Here is a 21,628-nt window from a genome sequence, read left to right on the forward strand (position 1 = left end):
AAGGAATCGTTTCGTAATCAGAAGCCTATTTTGAACTATATATCAGCTCCATCTATGCTGTACCGCAAATCTCAGGCAATCTTAAAAGCAGTTTTCTAGTTATTTGAACTTCTTCGAGGTGAAGATTACATTTAACGTCCGTATGTGACATTATCCCAGCTATCCGCCCGTAGTATACATGTGGCAGAGCGGGTTATTCACATGGGATTATCAGCGATACAAACGCGGCGTGCAAAAAAATTCTTAATCATCTTTACAGACAGCAAGATACACGCGACAACGTTATCATAAAGGCAACAATGATTCATGGCTTTATCATGGCGCTTAAGAAATGGAGGATCTTCAGTGTGCGTCATCGAACGTCCTACTTCAAGGCTATATATTTTAAAGAATTGTCTAGTACAAACAGGGGGCAGCAGAGGATGACGTTTATTGGTATCGACTAGATAGGACTTATCCACATAGAAGCTAACGTTTCCAGATTGCGTTCATAAACCCGAAAGCATGGCGTCTAAAACGCGTTCCTGTATTTTCCCATCCACCAAAAGCGTGCAAGCACACCAAACATGCCTTCCAAGTTGCGCTGTATAATTGCTCACTTTGCTTTAAATAATGCAGTGTTGTGATATTGCTGCAAATGCGAGCTCTCCCATTAATCCGCTCTGTACTCTCTTGTTGCAGAAACACTCGGCAGTGGAGCCCACCGGTGTGGTTTTCATCGAACTGTGCAACGCCGGTGTTTTCCCCTCCTTGGCAAGAACTAAGATGAATCCAGTAGCGTTCCATCGCCATTAGGCACCCGCAATATCACTCGGAGGTGCCGTTACTCTCCGACATCGCATTCCGGTCTGCGGGATCAGTTCCCGCATAAGATACCGGTCCACGATTGATATAACATCTGTCGTTTACCCGCTTCGAGAAGAAACGTCCTTAAGCTTACCTGGCAGCTGTGGGAGGGTTCGCCTTGCTCTTAACCTGAGACGCAGCGTCAGTCCACTCTCTCCCTTGATCATCACGCACGGTCTTCAAGCTGCCCAGAACCGGCCTAGCCAACGGCCTCTCTCGCGGCTCGGTGGAGGCTAAGTTGGCGCTCAGCACGAAGAGACCGGCACAATGCGAACCGGCCCACGGGTCCGAGGCCGCAACGGCCCGCGGTGGCGCCAAGAAGGTGCAGTACTCGAACGAAGCCATCGAGGGCACCAACAAGGGTTGCGGTGTCTCGCGCTCACCGAAGCACATTGAGGCGTGTTCGGGACTGCCTCTCCGACTAGAGGTCAAGAGGAGCAGCGACGACGAAGAGGCGGACAAGAGCGAGGAGTTGTCGGACATCATCAACTTCCTGATCGAGACCGATCCCAGGCGAAGCCGCGAGAGCCGTGGAGTTCTCGACGCATCGTCCGACGACACCGAGCGATCTTTCTCTCCGCCAGTACCTCCTTGCGAACAAGAGCCGGACGGCGTTCGCCCTTCGCCACCGAACGTCAAGAGCGCCCGAGAAGACATTGCCAATTCACCGCCGCCGCCGAGCTCCACAGCAGGTGCTGCAACTTCGCCGCTCCGCATCGTTCTGCCGGCGCCGGACATTTACGGCTTCAACTACCAGCCTGACTACGCGTTCCGCAGTGTTGCGAGCACCCCTAGTCAAGCAAAGGGAAGTCGCCGGATGCCAAGTGTGATTCTGAAGCCTCGCTGCGCCTAGTGGGGACCATGGAGGACGCCGAAATGAGCAAACCGGGTGGCTCCGATGAAACCAGCGACATGCCGGTGGACGGGAGCGACCCGCGTTGTTTTGAGGTCGATGATAAGCCTAAAGTACCAAGCGCTGCTGAGGCGGAAATTCGGGAAAAAACAACCGCAGCATCGTCTCCCGTAAACAACGACGTCGCCGAAGAGGACGATATCGATAACAAAGGGTGCGCCCTACGTGACGGCTTAATAGTAAAGCCGAATGGTGATATCACCCAAGAAGACGCGGCGGATAGCCGCTCCGTTCCCGACTCTGTTGTCGCCCGCGGTGGGCCAGTGGCGAGTGCGAATTGTGATGACGGGCGCGCCGCCGATAACGGCGGGGCTGTTCTAGACTTGCCCGCTTATCCGGACGCAAGGCCGCGTAGTGTGGAGGAAGATAGCCGGGTCGGCCACAACGGCAGTCGTAACGACGGCGACACCCACCGCGGCAGCTGCGCTCCGGAAGAGCGCGAACTGCGCACTTCGGCTAAGCCGGCAACGTCGCCGTCTCTGAACGCTTGTTCCGAATCGGATGCGAGCGAACCGCGACAACCCGAGCTCGAAGACATCAAGAACGAACCACCGGTATCGTCCCCAGCAAGGGCCTGTGACGACGACGTCAGCGGTGACGTGGTTTCAGCAGCGCGAGAGTGCCCTGACGTGGCGTTGCCTGATGACCACAAGACGACATGCAACAGTGACAGCGACGCCGAGTCTGACAGTACGGAAGCCCTGCAGTGGTCTCCTGGCCGTGCATCGCGTTCCAATAGCGCGGAGTACTCGCGAGAGGGGGGTGGTACAACTGTAGACATCGTCGCCGATGAAGCCTCCGAGAACGCGGTCGCGTCCGCAGCGGGCCCAAGCGCCTGTCCAGTCGCCCAAATCAAGCCGCATGACATATCTCCACTGCTGAATGGCACCGACGATCTCGAATGCAATGATGAGACCGTGGAGCCCATCGCTTCAGCATGCACCCGTGCTCTGGCTCCTTCTGACCGTGGCCTAGACAATCTCATCAGCGTGTTCACCACCGTCGAAGAGGGCAAGATCGTCAGCGTCGACTGTAAGAAGTTCCGCAAGAGGGGCCGCCCTCTGGGAGCCAAGAAGAAGAACGCACTCAAGCGAGCACAAATGGCCGCCATCGAGATGGCATCGCAAAAGGACGACGTCGACTTCGCGGTCAAGCAGCTGCTGCGTAACATGGTCGACAGAATCGCAATGACTGGCAGCGAGATACCGTCCAAGCTGTCCGAGGCCAACTTAAAGGACGTCATCAGCAGCTTCTGCGAGTCCAACGGCTTCAGTCGCCAAGACTTTGCCGGTGACGACGACGAGATCTGTTTCGGCAGCGTACTCCGCGACGAGCAGCCCGACGCGACCGGAGGCGCAGCCAAGAGACGACGCCGCGGGAGTTCGGACCACGGCTCGTCCTCGGAACAGGGTTCGCGAACTCCGAGACCCGGAGGCAACGGCACCTCTTCCAGACGTTACAAGAATAAGCGCGAGAACGTGCCCACTAAGCGGATGCTTACCAGGAGTCAGTGGCGGCGCTCTTGCTACCAGAAGGAGCAGCAGCAGGACGTTGCCGCCACCGACCATCCGGACAACGGGCTACTCGTGCTGCGGGACGGTGCCGAGTCGCTTCCCGACGCCAAGCGTCGGCGCCGGTCCGTCGACCTCGCCTCGGACTTGGACAGCTCCAACACGGAGTCGTCCGCGGACGTTCCGAGCTCGGCTTGTGGTATCTCTCAGGACATGGACCTGTCCTTGACTACCGACGAGGCGGCCTCGTGCGGTGCCGGTGACGAACTTCGAGCTGCTCCCAGTGATGGCGTGAAATGTGATGGTGAGGCGCGCGTGCTAGTCGCGGAAGGTTGTTCCTCCGCAGCGGTCAATTCCAGTATTTATTTATCATCCTCCGAACCGCCCAAACTTGGCTACATGGAGCCGAGCGTGACGACGGCGCCCCGCGAACTTAGCCCCCTAGCGAGTGCGCGAGCGGGAGGTGCCGGTGGTGGTGATCGTGAAAACGCGTCTCGCGATGTCCAGGAGCCAGACGCTCGCGGTCGGGGTCATCATTCGTACGGACGACGAAAGCAGCAGCAGCAGCAGCCGCTGCCGCAGCCGCCTCAGTATGGCCTCGTCGGTGAACGCGCTAGTGTTGGTGGTGACGACGACAATGACGATGATGACGGTGAGTCGCAACTGGTGATCTGTGATACGGACGATTCGTGCCACGACGCGCCGCCGTCCTCGGCCTCCGGTGCGCGAGGCGACAACGCCGCGGACAGGGTGCGCGGAGCGTTGCACAAGAGTGAGGTGGACGCTTATTCCATTGTGCGCGCGTCGCGTCAGCGACGGTCACCCCCTCGTCGCCTGCGCGGTGCGTCTCCAGCTGCGAGCGCGGCGCAGCAGCAGCGCCTTCGTGATGGTGATGCAGTGTGCGAATCGGAAAAGGCAGCCACCGACGCGGGTGTCGTGTGTCTCGACGACGAAGAGGGGGACAACATCGGGACACCGGAGGCGAGTGTCGTCGCTGCAGGTGTCGCCGCGGAAGGCTCGTCGTCTCGAGGTCTTCTCAAATCGCCGCCGTCAGCCCTCAGGTGAGACTCGCGGCGGTAGTTTAGGGAGAGAAAAAAAAACGCAGGCTCAGTACTTGCACCTTTAAACACTTCGAGGAATCTACGGTAGGACTGGGAGGCGACTTGGAATTCGCGCCGCTATAAGCGGCTCTCGTAAATCAGCTCGTATTAACTACTCCAGGACGCGAGAAGAACGCATGCGAGCTCACAACTCGCGTGTGTCTTCTCTCGTCCTCTAAGTGCATACGTGTTGGTTTATCGTAATGCGGAACCAATTTATTCGAACGCTGCGCAAACGTTAGTAAGCATATTTTGCTACCGATAGGCGTCGTACGCCTGTTCCCTGGGCTGATTGTGCATGTAACAGGGGACAAATCGAAGTCAGTTATCAATGTATACATGTCTCTGCAGAAGTTCACGCGAACAAGTTATCCCATGTACCATGCACAGACGTTTTTTTTTTTTTCTCCTACTGGAACATGTAATACGTGGACTATGCGTATTTCATGCCTTTAATGCTTCGTAAGCACACTGACTGTTTATCGCGTGCTCGCTCAGTAGAACACACAATTTATTTATTCTGATGTTCAATTGGCTCCACCCGCAATTAATTTCATTTCGCTCATGGAAATGTTACGCAGCAGGTTCCGATCATTCGTTTCTACTTTATCATTGTTTACAGCAGCTCACGATTTTTGTTGCACGAACAAACAACAGGTGCGGGTGGCCGCGCCTTTGCTATACGTCATCGCAGTAGCGTGCTGCTGTTAAGTGTCATGTTTCAAAACACGGCACGTTGATTACGCCCACCCGGTCCCTCTTATCCCGCTGACACCGCGCCTGCTCCCAGACAAGAAGGAAACTGTTGACGCTGTGCTGAAAAATGTTTTTTCCGCTGATTACTCAGCTAAGTTTAATCTCTTTTTTTTTTCGACACAGCAGACACTGTCAGGTCCACATATGAAAAAAGAAAAAAGGCACCTGGGGGACTAATTAAGCTGCGCTCTCCTACATTGCAATGCCATACGCGTACATGTTTGACGATAAGCGCACGTTGCAATTGTAAACTGAAAGAATGGCATTGTCCAGAGACTTACATTAACGTGTGCAAGGACAGTAAACATTGTTTCAACATTATATTCGGCGCAGCTGCACACAACGGTCAAACGTACAGCTTAATCTGAGAGAAAAAGAAATGTGTAAATATCGCGCGGGCACATGCCGGTAGCTTGCTGTTACATACACTGAATGACATGAAATTGATAGATAACACTCACGTATTTATAATATTCCGCATTCTCGCACTATTGCAAACGTGCGTTGTCATCAAAGAGATATACCAACTGCTGATAGGACAGTGAAAACAGTTGAATACTACTAGGGATACTCGCTTGTTCTGGCATTCCTGGCACGCAGATTTTCTTGATTTTCAGCAAATTTCCGGACTAATTCGAGGATCTGTGGGAAAGCGAGCTAACGTTGAGGAACTTCATGAATCATTGCAGGAAGTGCTCCATATTTTGCACAGCGCAGCCAAAGGGTTGATCCTCTGGCGTCTACTGATGGAAGCCCAGTTACTCTTATCATCCTTTATCACCTGCCTTATTATCGGGTTATTGTTAAGTATGAGGGGCACCTGAAGAAAAGCGTACTACCCCGATGCGTCCCGACGTGTATTTTTTATTGGCTTTCGTGGGGCATTAAAACTCACAGTTGTTGGAGTGCTGAGGAAATCGGCTGTCTGCTATTTACTTGTCTCGGAATAAAATCTCAAGATTACGAAGCGAGGTTTTCCCACCAGTATAGTTTAGTAAACGATACCAGTGACGATCGAAAGCCCTGGACACATCCACTCACAACGACTTGACCAGAGCAAAGGAAATCCGCACTATAGGTCTCGGGTGCACGTTCAGTTTTGGGGCGTGTCCTCTCCCTGCTTTGCTACTCTTTCGATTGAGTGTGCACTGTAAAGCTCCTTTACACATTGCAGCCAACTGCTCTAAAGAAAGACGCAATGGTCATGGGGTCGAGTCGAGTCATATCACCTCCGACGACAGGTGCCTCCACCTCACGGGATCTTGCAAATAAATTGCACATGCAGCCAATAAGTATGCCCCAACGCGGGAAAACTGATTCTGATCTGAACTGACCTGATTCGCCGGCGGTTCTCCGCTCTACTCCCCCGTACTCTCCGAGCGCTTGGCAGCTAGAAATTACCGCTTGCGTATGACGCGGGGAGGGCCTGTTTCCGATTAATCTTTTCTTTATATATATTTTTTTTGCAGCTAGACCTTAAGATTACCACGTGAAGCTCCCTCCTAGTCGTTTTCCTTCCTCGATGATATCAGTATACTCCTTTAAAAGACATTTTGGTGACCTTGTCCGTTTCCCCAGCAGTGCCCGAGGCTCCCCAGCAGCGCCGAGCGCTCCCGACGGACCCGGCACCAGTAAAGACGTCCCGACGACCACGTCTCCTCCCAGCGCTGCTCACCGGAGGACAACCTCCTCGTCTGGCCACCATGCGGTGGGGTCGTCGTCATCGTCGCTATACCCGTGGCCAGCGACGCTTCCCCCGTCACCTTCCGGGGCCGAGTCTCCGGACATCATCGTGGTCAAAGACGAGCCCAACGACCTGTCCGTCTCGGGCCGGGCGGCTCACTTCGCTCAGCAGCTGCCGGGCTTGGAACCGCTCGATTTGTCACTGAAAGGTGAGAACCGCTCATCGTGTTAGATTGGCCGTTCCTGAATAGATTTTATGAATATACCCTTTTGAAACCGCTGGTAGCTTGTGCTACAAAGCTGGTTTAAAATTACAGTAGAAGCGGTTTTTCTCGAGGTCGCCCGTAGACTTCCGTTCTACCGAAACGATATCAGTGCTCGACACTACCCTATCCAGGGAGAACAAGGTACTATTTTGGGCATTGTCAAATCCGACATGTTGAATTTGGTAGCGGCGGTATTTAGAGCCAATAAGAGGCTGCTATGGGCCTCTCTGATTGGCTCAAAATTTCGCCATTACCAAATTTGACAAGATGGCGGAATTTGACAATGGCCAGAATAGTACTCTCGGTAGCCGTTTCCAGCCCGTTAAGTGCGGGTGCGAACCCGTTTCCAACCCGCGAGAGCTATCGAAATCTGACAGTTTCAATTCCGATTTCTGGTTTCCGAGCCGCAGAGAGGCGCCATGGTTTAGCGCTGTTTCACAACACAGCATGGATACGTCCTGGGAAAGCGGCTTCACTAACGTCAATGAATTCAACGAACCGAGTTAGTTAACACCACCATAGGAAGCGTCAGTCGCGGAGGGCTTTTGCAAAGAGCAAGAAGTGCTGTTACCACGCTAGTTAGCCAGACTGTAACTATCTGCCAACCACGTACCATTTGCATACATCTTGATCATTACCTCCAATTTCCCTGCAACCTCCAGCTTCTGCGGTCGCTGTGTTTGGCTCAGAAATCAAATAGGCACCTCACCCCCTCACTCCCTGCTTTTCCATTCGTTCTTTTTTTTTTGCATAGCAGTTAGCGAACTTGCAAATTAATAATAGCGTAGAGTTTCTTTTTCGTAGACTGGTCTCTGTATTTCGCGTAATATTTGCTAGACTATACATGGTCACAATGGTGGCCATGCCGCTCTAGCAGGACATCTTCAGTAACGGCTGGACTTGATCGAGATAACAATATTTTAAAACACGAGCGTCGTCGTTCAAGAGCAATCCGCTGGTCGCATCGTGTGCATTAGAAGGACTTATAACGAATCACTTGAAACTGATTCTAGCAGATTTATGTATGTTTCTGCGGCAATAGTAGGGAAACTTTTCGGCGAGTTGGTGGCAATTCATATTTGACAAGCAGCAACGCTAACTAGGCGAGGATGAAGAAGATTACACGTGATCCTCTTCGTCCTTGTCGTCCGAGGTTGCGAGTCTGCTATGACGCGTCGGCTGTGAGGGCGAAAGCTACGACGCGCTCTTTGAAAATAGCGCGCGCGTGAAATATGTTGTCGCGTCATAAACTCTCTGCCAGCAAGATTAACTTAGAGGGGAGAGTTCCGGAAACACCGCACGAAAGTGATAAGTTTTGTTGTTGTGTCGTTTCTTTCACGCTGTCGGTTCTGTACGTGGAAGCCCTTGCGACGCTTCAGATATTAGGCCGCAGCTGTTTCGTGCTACAAGCGATTCGAAACGAGGTGTTCGAGATGACGGCCCAGTTACGTGTCACCTGGTCTTTCCAACCAGGGACGTGCGACGCAGTTGTCGCGCGTTCCTACGTTGCGCCGGGCATCGCTTAGAGATGTGTCATTGTGTTTCACTTGCCGATGCTCGTTGAATTTCTCCCATTCGCCTGCACTGGGCAGACCATTTCGTCAACATTGATGTGACAAAAAAAAAAACCGAAAGGAACAAACACATGAACAAACAGACACACAAACACAATGCGCACGCTAAAGCATTTTAACTTAGATGCATTTCTGTCGCCTCAACTTCACCAAATTCGGTGCGAACTAGTCCGTGTGTCCATATCTCGAACCAAACAATATTACAGCGACAGCAGTTAAGTGCTCGAAACTGGATTGTTGCCTTGTCCGTCCGTCCATTCTGTTACGCGGAAGACGGCGGTTGTTACTAACGACTCAAAAGGATGATTTCTGTAGTCGTTACGCTAGCCCATCATCTTCAGCCACTTCAGCTAAGCCATTGGCACAGCGGGAAGAAAAATAAAACTTATCCTCAACGCGCCTCCATTGGGATTTTAGCTCGCGCCAGTGAAGCAATGTCCACTTAAGAGTCGTGCGCGATAACCACTGAGCCATCGTGCAACAGGGGTGCGCGTGTGCTACACACAGACTCCGAGAGCAGTGGCGTCTGCGCATGCATATCGGAGGCCAGAGCGAGCAGTACTGAAGTGGAAGAGGATTACATTATGCGCATCGCATTGAAAATGTTATTGACAAGATGGCGGTGCACATGCGTGCAACTCTTCTTTATCGTGCTCGTGAAAGGCGTCGGCGGCACGAAGAATGCGTAGATGATGATGACGATGATGATGATGTGGTTGTAAACAACGTCGGAGCCGAAGAAATCGCTGAAGTATGGTGTCGTTTTTTGTGGTCGTTCAAAATAACTTGTTAGGCAAGTTGGTTTATACTTCGTGAAGACATTTGTTGACGTTGTTGTTCTCCTTTCATTGCCACGCGAGAGTTCAATCAGGGCCGAGCAGTGAGAATTAACATTTTTCGCGCGGCGGGTAACCAGAAACATTTTGGTGCGCCGTTGATTTCATCCCTAACCGCTGCAGTAGTTGCGTTCCTCATTAATATTTCTCTATGCATACGGCCAAGGTCTGAAGACATTTGCATAGAGCCCGATAAACCTCTGGCTTATTTCTCGGACGTGTAGTCGGTTCCTCTCGCCAACTTCTTCCTCTACACCACTGTCGTTTAATGACCAGCACACCTGCGCAATTGAGACATCAGATAAGATTTTGCAGGAAGATTCTATATTTATAAGCGGCGCATAGACACGGCCGCACTCAAACCGTTTCACTTCACACGCATTCTTTTTCCCAGGAGGGAACACATACGTACACATGTGTATACATACATGACATAGATATACATATATCTGTGATGGGAACTGTACGATTCGCTTGAACTATGACATGCTCCTGCACAAAACCCGCTTGTGCGGCTTTGGCGTTCAGCTTCTGAGTACGATGTAGCGGCTTCGACACGGATGCCTCGGTGGCGGCATTCGGTTGGCGGCGAGGCGCAAACACACTCCTGTATATACCGAACTGCGCGTTCAACTTCAGAAACCCATGCACGCCGCCAAAATTATTCCTGAGCCCCCTCACTACGGCGTGCACTAAATATACTGTCTTGCTTTTGTAAATCAATCAATCAATCAATCAATCAATTCTGCCGTCGTTAGGCTACCTCATCATCTTCTCGTGTAAACGCGCACAAGACCTTCGTTGACCGGAAGCCCTGGCGACGGGCGCTGCGCTATACGTTATCGCTGACCGCCACAGCCGCCACATGCCCTTGTAGAATAAGACATTTAACCGGAACGCACGTGCTGGCACTACAGGTTTTATCACCCGGCTCTCGTCATTGCGTCACATTCTCGTGGATTGCACGACTAACGTCGTGACGCAGTCGTGTCTCGCCTGTCTGTGTCTCCTCCACGTACCCTCCGCCCTCTCTCGACTTCTATTTAACGCCCACAACGCTTCTCGATATCTGGCCAAGTAAACGATGCCAAACTCACTCACTCACGTGTTCGTGCACTGCGTAGCCCCACTATAGGCGCGCGCGTTCTGTGGCGAAATTCGCTTCGAGGGCGAAAGTGCGCCGGAGCAACCTCGTATCGCTCCCGACTCGAGGTGACCGCCGGTGGCGGCCAAGGCCACCGATCGATATCGCTCGTGCCGCAGGTGATCCGGAGCTCTCTCTGCTGCACTCGATTGCACCGTCCCTTCTTTTTTTGCTTCTTTTTCTTTTTGTTTTGTTCCTATAAAGGCTTTCTTTCTTTGGCTCCGGGGCATAGCGCGACAAAGTGGGCGTGTCCTTAAGTGCTTTTAAATTTCAAGCCTATAAGAAGGATAGAAGAGCTATAGGCGAGTTGTAGTTGATTCGCGTCAAACTCCGCGTAGCGAACGAAATGCGTTTTCACGTTCGCCTGTGCGCGCGTGTCCGCACCATTAAATAGTGCCAAGGCGAGTCAACGCCCTGTGTGCGATGCGGCAATATACGGTCACTTGGTGGAAATGCGTACGCCGAGCTACCTGCTTGACGATGCAAGTGCCCAAACTAGCCCGGTTTCTTCTGCTACTTCAGCGAACTTAGTGTATTTTTAGCGCATCGAGGGTGGCGAACTTAACTTAGATACCGTTGTGGGGCGCAACGGTCCGCTATACGGGAAAATAAAGCTGTCCTTAGTCTAGTCTGTAGTCCGCTGGGAAAAGAGCGAAAGTCTGCAGTTGATCATACTTCCAAGCCGGAAATGAGCATATTCGGTTCTGCGAGCAAGCTATAGCCTGAGACTGTCGTCTTTGAACGAGATCAAATCTCAAGTTAAACGACGAACGCAATTTCCCTATACGCAAACACGCAAACGGCGTTGTTTAGAGTGTGCAGAAGCCATATATATATATATATATATATACAAGGCATGTAGAACGCTCATAGAAAATCCCCAAAGCTCCGGACGGTTTTTCTTATTCAAGTTCAATGTTGGAACCCTGTCGCCGAGCCGCATATACTGTTTCAGACGCGCTTTTGTGATTCCGCGTGGGCGCGCTCTCCTTTGCAAACGCAGCTCCGCATCCGCATTCCGTAGGCGCGGACGTGTTCGTTGTCATGGTTACTAATAACCAGGGTTATTTGTGGGATTCTGCTTTTGCAACGCCGTTTACAGGAGACGCGATGTTTTCCGAGAGCTCGCAATTGAGTTTAAAATGGAATCGTATTGGAGTTGTTTCGTATGCGGCGAAGTTTCTGATGTTGCGTTTTTTTTCTTTCCGAAAAAAAAATATCACGGCGATCTTTTGCAGCGGCAATACGTAAACACAGGCAGGATCGGCGCAATATGTGCGCACGCCGTCCGGCTTTCCCAGTGGGCGTTTAAATTAATGCTGCGCTAAGCGCGACGCAGTGATTTAAAGATACTCTCAATCGACGATGTAGGATTTCAAATCAATATTCCGGTACAGCAAATTACTAGATGCAGGCGACATTATATTTCAAGCGTATAATAATTTTCTTGCCACCGGTTTTCGAGATGGCTATAACTTCTTGTGAGGCGTATACCCTTGCACCGCCGCCAATGACGAAACATGAATGTGGTATGCATTTGTAAGGCCACCAGATGACGTGGCAGTCTAGGATAAAAAGTGAACACGAGGAACCGCCGCGTGATGTTAAACCTGTATCCATGTGCTTAGGCAAAGAAAAGGGCACTTTTATATGAATAAAGTATAGCAACGGACTCTTGTGCACATGCATTGAGGTACAGTATATGCTCTTGCCAGCTGATCGCGGAAGTAGCCCTTCAGGTTCGGAAGAGACCGGTTGATAATAAAAACCGACTTGAAAATGTATTGTGTCACTAGGATTTTGATGGGTCTGAAGAGGTTAGAACATATTTTTTTGCTCCGTTTCATTGAACTTTGAAAGAAGTCCCTATTTTTTTTTTTTTTTTTTTTAGATACTGTTATTTATGTGCCAGCGTAAGCGATATAGGCGTACCATTCCGTGTCCTGCTTGTAACACCGGTATCTCATCTTGCCCAGCATAGCTTCAATAAGCGTTGTTGATGTCAGCGCGTCATCATAAATAGAGTGCTTAATGCAAAGCTTGAAACTCTGCTTTGGCATTTTCCCACACTGTAGTACGCTCGGGGAAATAAACAAGGTCGTCTGGGGTTTGTGAACCGAAAGGGACACTTAATGATTAATATTACGTTGAGCTGTATTAGGAAAATATACATCAGCAATAGTAAAAGTACAACCGTTACCTTAGGTAAGCCTTGGTTAGCCTGTAAAGGATGCGGAAGCGAGACTATGGGCGACGTCGCCCCGAAGCTCCGGTACAGATAGCCGTGGCGTAACGTCATGTGTTTTGACAGCGGTGTACTAGTTGACTGTTAATTTGTGAAAATGACTACATTGTTCTTTAAAGGAACCAAGGATGCAGATGTCGCACTGACGTACCGGTGTCGAGGTTTTCGCACAATTCTTTAAAAAATGAGAGCAGCTTGGCCGTTATTTTGTTCAGCAATAACTAAACTTGTCCCGCCAAATGACTTGGAATAGAACTTTGAAGTATTAGTTTACTAATCTAAAGTGATTTAGTATTGCTGCTTAGCGAATTGTAAAGGAGCGAATTCATAAATGTTCACCTCACAGCACTGCTTTGTAAATATAGGGTAGGCTAAGTATAAGTTTCCGTTGCGAGTGTTTCACCATACCCACGCCGTATGCGAGTCATCCATTTTTTAAAGGCTTGAAAGGAAGAACGGTAGGCAGTATGGCTTGCTACGGCGGGGAGTACTGCAGCTTGGGCATATGTTATGTCTGTCTCGGGTTTGCTTTGGCAACGTTGGCCTCGTTTTTCTGCGTGATGGAAGTTTTTCCCTTCACGTTATAAGCGGACAGGGCTCTGAAGGACCGACATCTGTTCTCTAAAGCGCTGTTAGACTAGTGCGGCAAGCAAACAGGCTTATCGTGCGTCCTGTCAACACGGCCGCGATAAAGAGAAACCCGCCTATTCAGGCGGGATAACCTAGATGAGTCGTGTTCGCGGTCTCCTCCGCAGCGGCACACGGATAGTAAATTTGCCTCGGTGAAAGTAAAGGCGATCGGTTTTTATTGAGGTCTGCTCAGGGGTGCGCGCCATAGCACGAGACCATAAACGATGACGCACAGTTGTTTCGAAGGCTTTCGTAACTTGGCACACGACGTAATGTTGTCTTTTGTTTTCTTCGCCTCTAGCGTTGTTGACGCAGCGTTTCTGTTTTCTGCTTTCAGAGCAATCTTTTCGTGCGAAAGCCGACATTCCTGTTGGCAAGGTGCAACCACAAATGGCCACCACTAGTCAGTCTGCATCAGAGGAGGCGCCGGCCAACTCTCCCATCAACTACTCATCATCCTCACGACACGTCCCGGCGCCGCACGCTGAGGAAGACGCCCGCTACAAGGAACGCGAAAGGCGCGGAGGCCACGGCTCCGACAGTAATTCGAGCAACGGATCCATGGGGGGCGCGGGACCCACTGGCACCTCTGAGCCGCCCTCGGACTCTATTCTGCAGCGTCTGCTGCTCGACCCTAGTCGAAAACCAAAGGAAAGCGATTCGAGCGCCGCCTCATCTCCCGTCCAGGTCACTCTTGAGCCGCGCAACGCCCGCGCTTCGGCCGAACCGACCAAAGACTCTGCCAAACGAGGACGCGACACAGACATCGTGAACGAAGCCAAGTCTCTCCTGAACGCCCGCCTCACGGCGAGGCACCAGGAACAGCAGCTGCAACAGCAGCAATTGCAGCAGCAGCAGCATCAACAACAGCAACAACAGTCACCGTTGGCCAAGACGTCCAACATGGCTTCCGTGCCACCCATGAGCTTTCCAGAGAACAAGCTGGGCATGAGTACGCTTGAGTCCAAGATCGTGGAACTTAAGAAGCAGATCCACCACCTCACCATCTTGGCCACGTACAAGGAGAAAGAACTTGCTTGCATCAGCAGCCTGCGAACGGCCAAGGAAGATGCGCTAAAGCAACTTGAGAGCAAGTACCCCGGAATCTGCTCCGTCATCAGAGCGTTTGGTCCCGATTCCGGTTCTGGCGAATCCAGTGACAGTCCGGGCTTCACGGACGTCCCGAGTATAGTGGCGCAGGCGGCCACCGCTACCGCGGACCTCACGTCGCTGGGCGCTGGTTTGGCGTCTGAGACTGATCCTCCGCTCCAGAAGAAGCCGGCCGTGCAAACGCAACAGCAGGCGCAGCATTCTCCTGCTTTGCCCATCCCTCTCCTTGCCGGGACACCAGCGCCACACCGGCTACGTGCAAACTCTGGGTCCGAGCGTGACTCTCCCGGCCGAGGCCTCATGCCGTATGACAGAGCCAGCGCCGCTGCTCTGGCTCCTCCTCCCACGTCCTCAACGGCGCGCTCCTCTGTATCACCTCGCGGAGGTGACAACAGGCAGCCGAGGCCCGTGCCACCCGCAGCGCCTTCCAAGTCAGCCTTCAGCGTCCCGTCGGCATTGTCATCGTCGGCCTCCTCCTCCTCCTCCTCTGCTGCCGCTGCCGCTGCGGCTGCGGCTGCTGCGTCGAGTCAGAGGCCGCCAAGGCTGCTGCTTCCTAAAGGACCAGTGCCGCCCGCGACTCCGGCTGCCGCTGTTCCGCTTGCTCAAACGTCCACGCCACGAGGGATCAACAGTGGAGCCATGGCTGCGTCATCCGCCGCCGCGGCCGCTGTGTCCAGCTGGTGGAACGCTCCGAACGGCGCACCGCTTTCCTTGACCGCCGGCCTACCCCACCACCTGCAGCGCGATGCCCTGCGGGAATATGCTTCGTCCTCTTCGACTGCGGCTCTTCTGAAGGCCGCCTCTGTGCCCAGTTCCCTGACCAAGCAGCACAGCAGCCCCGCTGGAAGCATGCCGTCTCTGTCGAGGTCGGAGGCGCTGGCTGGCATGGCCAGCGATGCGTCGGCCCGAACCGCCCATCACCAGCGACTCGCGGAAGCAGCGGCAGCGAGGGCGGAAGACACCAGGGGTGTGACAGCCGAGCTGGCCCGACAGCAGGAGGAGCTCAACCTGGCCCTCAGCTCCGGCGGCTCACTCGCCGGCGTGAACGCGGCGGCAGCGGCGGCGGCTGCCGCGGCTGCTGGCGCGTACCCGCTGGGTCGCGCTGGTCTGTCTGCGGCAGCCAGCATGTACAATCAGGCCATGGCGTACAGCCTGTACCAGCAGCTTCGCGTTAACAAGGAGGCCGCGCTAGCGCACGCCGAGGCGTCCGCGCTCCTCGAGAAGATGAAGCAGCAGAATTTGCCTAGTCAGCATCAACAGCAGCAGCAACAGCAGCAGCAACATCAACAGCAGCAACAGCAGCTCTACCAGAAGGCGCTGCTCGAGCAAGCCACCAAAAACAGGACCCACTGCCTGGGAGCACATCAGTCACCTACTGCAGAAGGAGAGTCCGGTGAGTAGGTCTCTCTTCCGCTGCGTTCCACCGATTGATTCGGTCGTTTTACATGACGAAAGCCGACATTGTCCATGTTGAACTGTCATGCGAAGTAATAGACCGCGAAATAACTGAGAAGACCTGCAACTATGACTCTATCAGTGGTCTGTTGTATCTTGTCTTTTCGTCATGTTGTTTGGCGGAGACGTCATGTCCCATTGCTGCTTACAGTTTTTTTTTAATTGTACGTCATTTGAGGAATGCCCCAGCTATAGCATGATTGGTCCTGAATATTTATATCCGTGCGAAGGGAGCTAAAAAGTGTGATAGCAGCAGCGGAATTATTTGGCGAATGATATCAACGAACCCTTATTGAACAATCTGATGAAAAAAATTTGGTACTCTTTATTCCGTGAGTGAGTCATTTGTAAAGCAGGGATCGAATAATATGCCACTAGCCCTTTTTCTACACGACAGCGGTGTTATAAAGGGGAAATGCACCACATTTTGAACCTGCCTAGCCGTCTGTGTGCTGCACCGTTATGAGGTCGTCGATCCGTGAGCTTGTTCTTGCCAATTTTGTGTCGTACTTTAATTTTTTGTGCAATATAGCTGTGTGTATGCTGACTCGGGTTGTAACCCTGCTGTGGTTAGCTTTCCGCTCATCACGTGTCCTCCTTTCTATATTTTGTATGCGCAATTTTAAACGAAACAGTCAGGTGCTTATTAATCGGAAATCGGTGCACTGGCATTTCATGAGGGAGCGGCTGTCAGAGGTATTTGGTCGCCCTCCATCAGTCGTGGAAATAACTCTGTCGTTAAGTTTGGGGTAACACCTTCCCTGCCGCTCCTCTGTTCTGTCAAGGAAACGCGACTAGCTATTATTTAAAAAATATATATTGGCCGGGATCCTCACCTCATGATGGAACAACGCCAACAGAAAAAACATAAGTAAGAGGAATTCATACGAGCGCTAATATTGAGCTGGAGTTTTTATTCTGATCGAAGACATGAATAAAACTCCACTCCGCACGGCGACAATCTTCAGGAGGACTGACTGTCTGTCGCAATGGTGAGTCTTGCATTGTAATTATGGTAGATTCCCAAAAATTAATAACGGACACAAATCTTCACTCGGATGCAGTCCTCACCACATCTTTTCTTAATGAATGAGAGTCACTTCATCATATATGTCCAACCAAGGCGTACAGCTACGTGTTTCACTGAATCTTCCTCTGGGACGCGTCCGCGAGCGCGAAGGTCATGTCGTTGAGTGACACCGACCCGAAATACTGTCCCCTCGCCCAGATCTTGTTCTTCTGATGCGACATGTGTATGCCATTTGCGTCCATACAGACATAGCTCAAGTGGCATCAACTGGCGCACGATAGCCCGGTACACATAATATATGCCATGTACGGGAACAAAAGTGCCTTATATTAGGTTTCCTGTGCGTGGTTCAGTCTGCCTTATTTCTCAAATTGGTTGTTGCAGTCGTCAGTGCAGCTATTAATTATCACTGTTGTTGAATGGAAAGTTAATGCACATGTGCATGATTCTGCAAGTCACTTGTAACCCTGCTCGAGCGCTTACGCAACGCCATTGCCTGACGTTCTCGTCCCCCGTGCCTTGCCGTGCAGGTCAGCATGCAGGCAGGCCTGCCTGCCGAGCTCCTCTCGCTGCAACCAAAGCTATCGGCGCCCGAGATGTCCTGGCTCCAAGCAGGGCTGGCCTGCGTCAACTGCGGGGATCCGCGCGTCAAGTTCGTCTGTAGCTGCTGCAGGACGCAGACCTTCTGCAGCGAGCAGTGCCAGGTCGGTGTAGTCCACAGACTACGCTTGAAACACTTTTGCTCACTTTCTTGGTTATAATGCATCAGTCTCCGAGCGCCGCTTATCTCCTTCGGAGAGAGTTCGACAGATGGGCGTTGCCACCTAATTAAATCTGCTGCTGTGGAGCAAGGAGCATTCTTTTTAAGGAAGTGTCGGTACCCTGTGCGACCTGAAACAGGCGGCTTAGTTTCGTCAAGCGCAGTCCTGTTTTCTCTTGCAAGATCGACCCACATACACCGCGTAAAACACAGTGCGCTCAGAATCGTCGGTCGCCCCACAGTAGTTGCGCAGTGACCGATGGGAAGCCTTCTCAATTAACTTCTCCTGCTCCCGACATAGGTCGCATACACACTCACATGAGTACACTGACTCAAACTCGCCCCACGCTGGTATTATCATGGAGGAAGGAAATAACTGTAGCAAGGAGCATTGCTAAACACGATAGAAGCCAAAATAATTGGCCCATCACGTGATCACGCCAGAGAGCGCGAAAAGTTTTAGTGCTCTCTGTCCGCCTGCGCTCTGCACGATCTGCAGGCACAGCAGCTGAACAAGTGCGCATTGATTAGAAGCTACCGGGAACGAGACATTTTCTCTACAAGAACTTAAATTTGCGCGAGTTTGTAAGAATTCACACTGGTCTTAAACTGCAATAAACGAGGACACAAGAAGGAAAGCCATACAGGACGAGTGCTACTCCAAGCTAAACTTTATTCTCGGAAAAACACGCCTATTTATCAGTCGACACAGATCAAAAGCAAAAGACATTATTGCGCAATGATAAACCTTGCTTTTGATCGGTGTCGACTGATAAATAGGCGTGTTTTTCCGAGAATAAAGTTCAGTTTGATGCAGCGCGCGTCCTGTCTGGTTTTCCTTCGTGCGTCTTCGTTTTTTTTTTCTTTTTTTTTTTTTTTCGCTTTCAGTCAAGTATGAACCATTCTCAGTCAATACGCTTGAGACTCATAGGTCAAGCGTTGCCGCGACTTTTCCAAGGAAAAAGCGAAGGAAATTGCTTCACGGAAAGCCTGCTTGCCAAGGCTTGCTGCGCGACGCAATGCTCCCTCCTAATGCGTTTCCTTCCTCCATGGGCTTCGCAGGCGTGGGATATATAGAGTGTGAGAGAGTAAGTGAGTGTGACGCGACCTGTAATTGGACTTTTATAAATGAGTACCGGCGAGCTTGAGGGGAAGTGATCATGAAGAGCGAGTGACGGTTGACGTATCAACGAAATTCAGTGACAGTTTGAATGGACTTAAGTGTGAAGGTGAGTGAATCTAGGGGAGTGTGAATGGACGTGAGTACGAACGTAAGTGCTGGTGAGGTGGTGAGGTTGAGTGGACGCTAGAATGAGCATTAGTATGTGTCGGTAAGTGTGAACGAAAGCTATAGTTACGAACGCGAGCCAATGTTGTGCTGTTTAGAGTGAAAAGACATGAGTGCGAGCGAATATATAACGGCAAAAAATATTGCCGGTGGGTAGTACGAATGAGCGTTCACTTATAGAGCCGACCTACGGCTTCCGACGCATCATGCGGGACCGACACAACGCACACGCTCTCCCTGATGAAGTTGCCAGGTTCCCTTGTATATAGTCGCTATAGGACGTCGGCGAGATCAAAGGACTGCGAGATTAATACGCACCCCTGATCCGCTGGAAAGGCCGTCGCTCGTTAGAGCAGCCTTCGTTTACTCCATACGCAGGTGCCATCGGAATAAATTTGTGCACAAACGGGCGAAAAAGGAACGCGCCGTCAACAAACACACGTTGGCCGTGATTACTCGACAGCGTGGCGCGTGGAATCGCTGCCGTGGAAGCTTCCTGTAGGTTCTGTAAAACTACATTTGTTAAGCTTTCGATCGGGCCTCAGTGATACCAACGATGTCGCAACGCACACTCGCGAACGTGTTAACTAGAATTCAAATGTGCACATTATTTAGTGTACTTTGACTGCTCCGCGAGGTGGGTAGTACTGTATGTAATCTTGTCTAAAATTCGTTAAAATACGTTCGATGTGGTTGCAGCTCTATACTCTCGGTCTTTCAAGCACTATACAATTATCAGTGTGTGTGTGGTGCAAATGGAACACCTCACTTAATGTCTTGTGCTCGTTTTTCATGTTTATTCGCAGGCAAAACTGTGGAGCAAGTTGAAGACGCAAACACCGACGAAGAATTGAAGGGTTCACCAGACGGAGAGGAGTTTTCGTTGAGCTTAATTATTATCATTGTTTTTTTTTTTCGCTAGACATTTTTTTTTTCTCATTTTCTTTGTGACTCGGGGAAATTTTTTCTCGACAACGCGTGTCGCTCATCTTTTTTTTAATTTTTGATGGACTAGCTCATTTTGTATTATATCACATTTCTGGCACCTCTCTCGGTGGACTCATTGTTTTGTCTCTCTCTCTCTCCCTTTTTCTCCAAATTTCCTAATAAAGTTAAGTTTTTGCAGCAAGGGCTGCTGTACGTATACGTCGTTTTCAGTCAATCGGATGTGCCATGCACGCGAGGCCTGCTTGCGGGGACTAGTGCACCATGCGCGTTAAATGGAAACGCGAACAGCAAATAACTGCATGATCAGAACGCCTGTTACGCATAATAACATAGAAGTGCGCCATGCAGTCGCTCGGTAGCTGGTATCTATGCATTCTGCCTTCTAAACCTTTATGACCACAAATGGGTTGAGACATCAGCAGCTTACCAAAGCAACACAATGTGGGGCGAATAGGTTAGTAGCAGTTGCTGTTGCTGATAATGTAGGACGTTTCTGGCTACTGCTGTGAGCTCTTGACGCTAGAGCAAATTAACAGTAACTCCACTATACTTATGTTTTTGCCACGCTTTTGTTAAAAGCGTTCACGTTAAAATGTAAGCTACAATAAATAACACATGAATATCAAACTGATTAAAACTGTTGTTAGCCAAAAGCTTCTGCTGCCGAAGTTTTACCCACGGTGTCGTAAGGTAAGTTGATTATAGCCGCCATCCGCGGCGGCTTTGGTGGAGGCCGCGACCAACTGCGGCTGACCCTGCGATCCCTAAGCCGTCCCATAAGGTCCCGCAGATGAATGACAGGTCATGGGTAACATTCCCGGTCTTGACAGTCTCATTACGACAGAGGCCGAATGCGAAAACTTGTAGAACTAATCTTTGTTTCTTTTATTTTTGTTTGGGACTGTTCACGTCTCTACTTACAGGGGGCACTAAAGAGAAACACTCAAGTCAGTTTAGACTGAAGAAGTATTCTTTTGGAACTCACAAATTTTCGTTAATTTCACGGTGATTGGTTCTTTAGTAGAAGAGAAAAATGAAGGTCAAAGTTACGTTTATTGAATCTCAGCACCGGGACGTCAATGAGGCGTCAAGTATTCTTTTCGTATTGGGGGCCGTTGTGGTTCAGTGCAAGTTAGTGAAAGTTACTAAGGCGAGTCTTCGGCTCCTTTAGAGTACAATTCAGCCCATCTTTGCCAGTAAGAAATTAACTAGGCCCCAGCAGATACTGTCTAAAAATCATGGGCGAGCTAGTGCGGGAATTTCCAAGGGGGCGTCGTCATCAGTCTTTTGTTCGTACACGTCATTTCTGGCCATGCCAAGCCTGTCCTCACGGCAAGAGTTTTGGTATTACAAAAGGGTAATTTACCAATACCGATTAAAAAAATTTTTCTCTTTAGTGTGCCTTTCAGAGCATGAAAAAAAGTTTAGATTCTAATACTTCATCAGAGCTGACCTTAATTCAAGAAGTAGATCATGGGGTTATGCATACCGTATACGTCATGGCAGTAGTTATAGATATGGCGAGTTCGACGT

General features: G+C 50.8%; 1 protein-coding gene across 2 annotated transcripts; it reads left to right on the forward strand.

Annotated features, from left to right (window-relative positions):
• Window positions 1-1,707: 1,707 nt before the first annotated feature.
• Window positions 1,708-20,291, forward strand: LOC119446098 (uncharacterized). 2 transcript variants are annotated; one of them, XM_037710445.2, is made up of 5 exons: window positions 1,708-4,331; window positions 6,705-7,018; window positions 13,842-16,007; window positions 17,630-17,803; window positions 19,954-20,291. In XM_037710445.2, the coding sequence occupies exons 1-4, from the start codon at window positions 1,708-1,710 to the stop codon at window positions 17,761-17,763; spliced, it is 5,238 nt and encodes a 1,745-aa protein (XP_037566373.1). In that variant the 3' UTR covers window positions 17,764-17,803; window positions 19,954-20,291. The 2 variants fall into 2 exon arrangements, with proteins under 2 accessions (XP_037566373.1, XP_037566374.1); XM_037710446.2 differs by having other exon boundaries at window positions 6,708-7,018.
• The last annotated feature ends 1,337 nt before the right edge of the window (window positions 20,292-21,628 follow it).

Source organism: Dermacentor silvarum, chromosome 3, assembly GCF_013339745.2.
Source record: "Dermacentor silvarum isolate Dsil-2018 chromosome 3, BIME_Dsil_1.4, whole genome shotgun sequence".
In the NCBI taxonomy this organism is placed as follows: Eukaryota; Metazoa; Arthropoda; class Arachnida; order Ixodida; family Ixodidae; genus Dermacentor; species Dermacentor silvarum.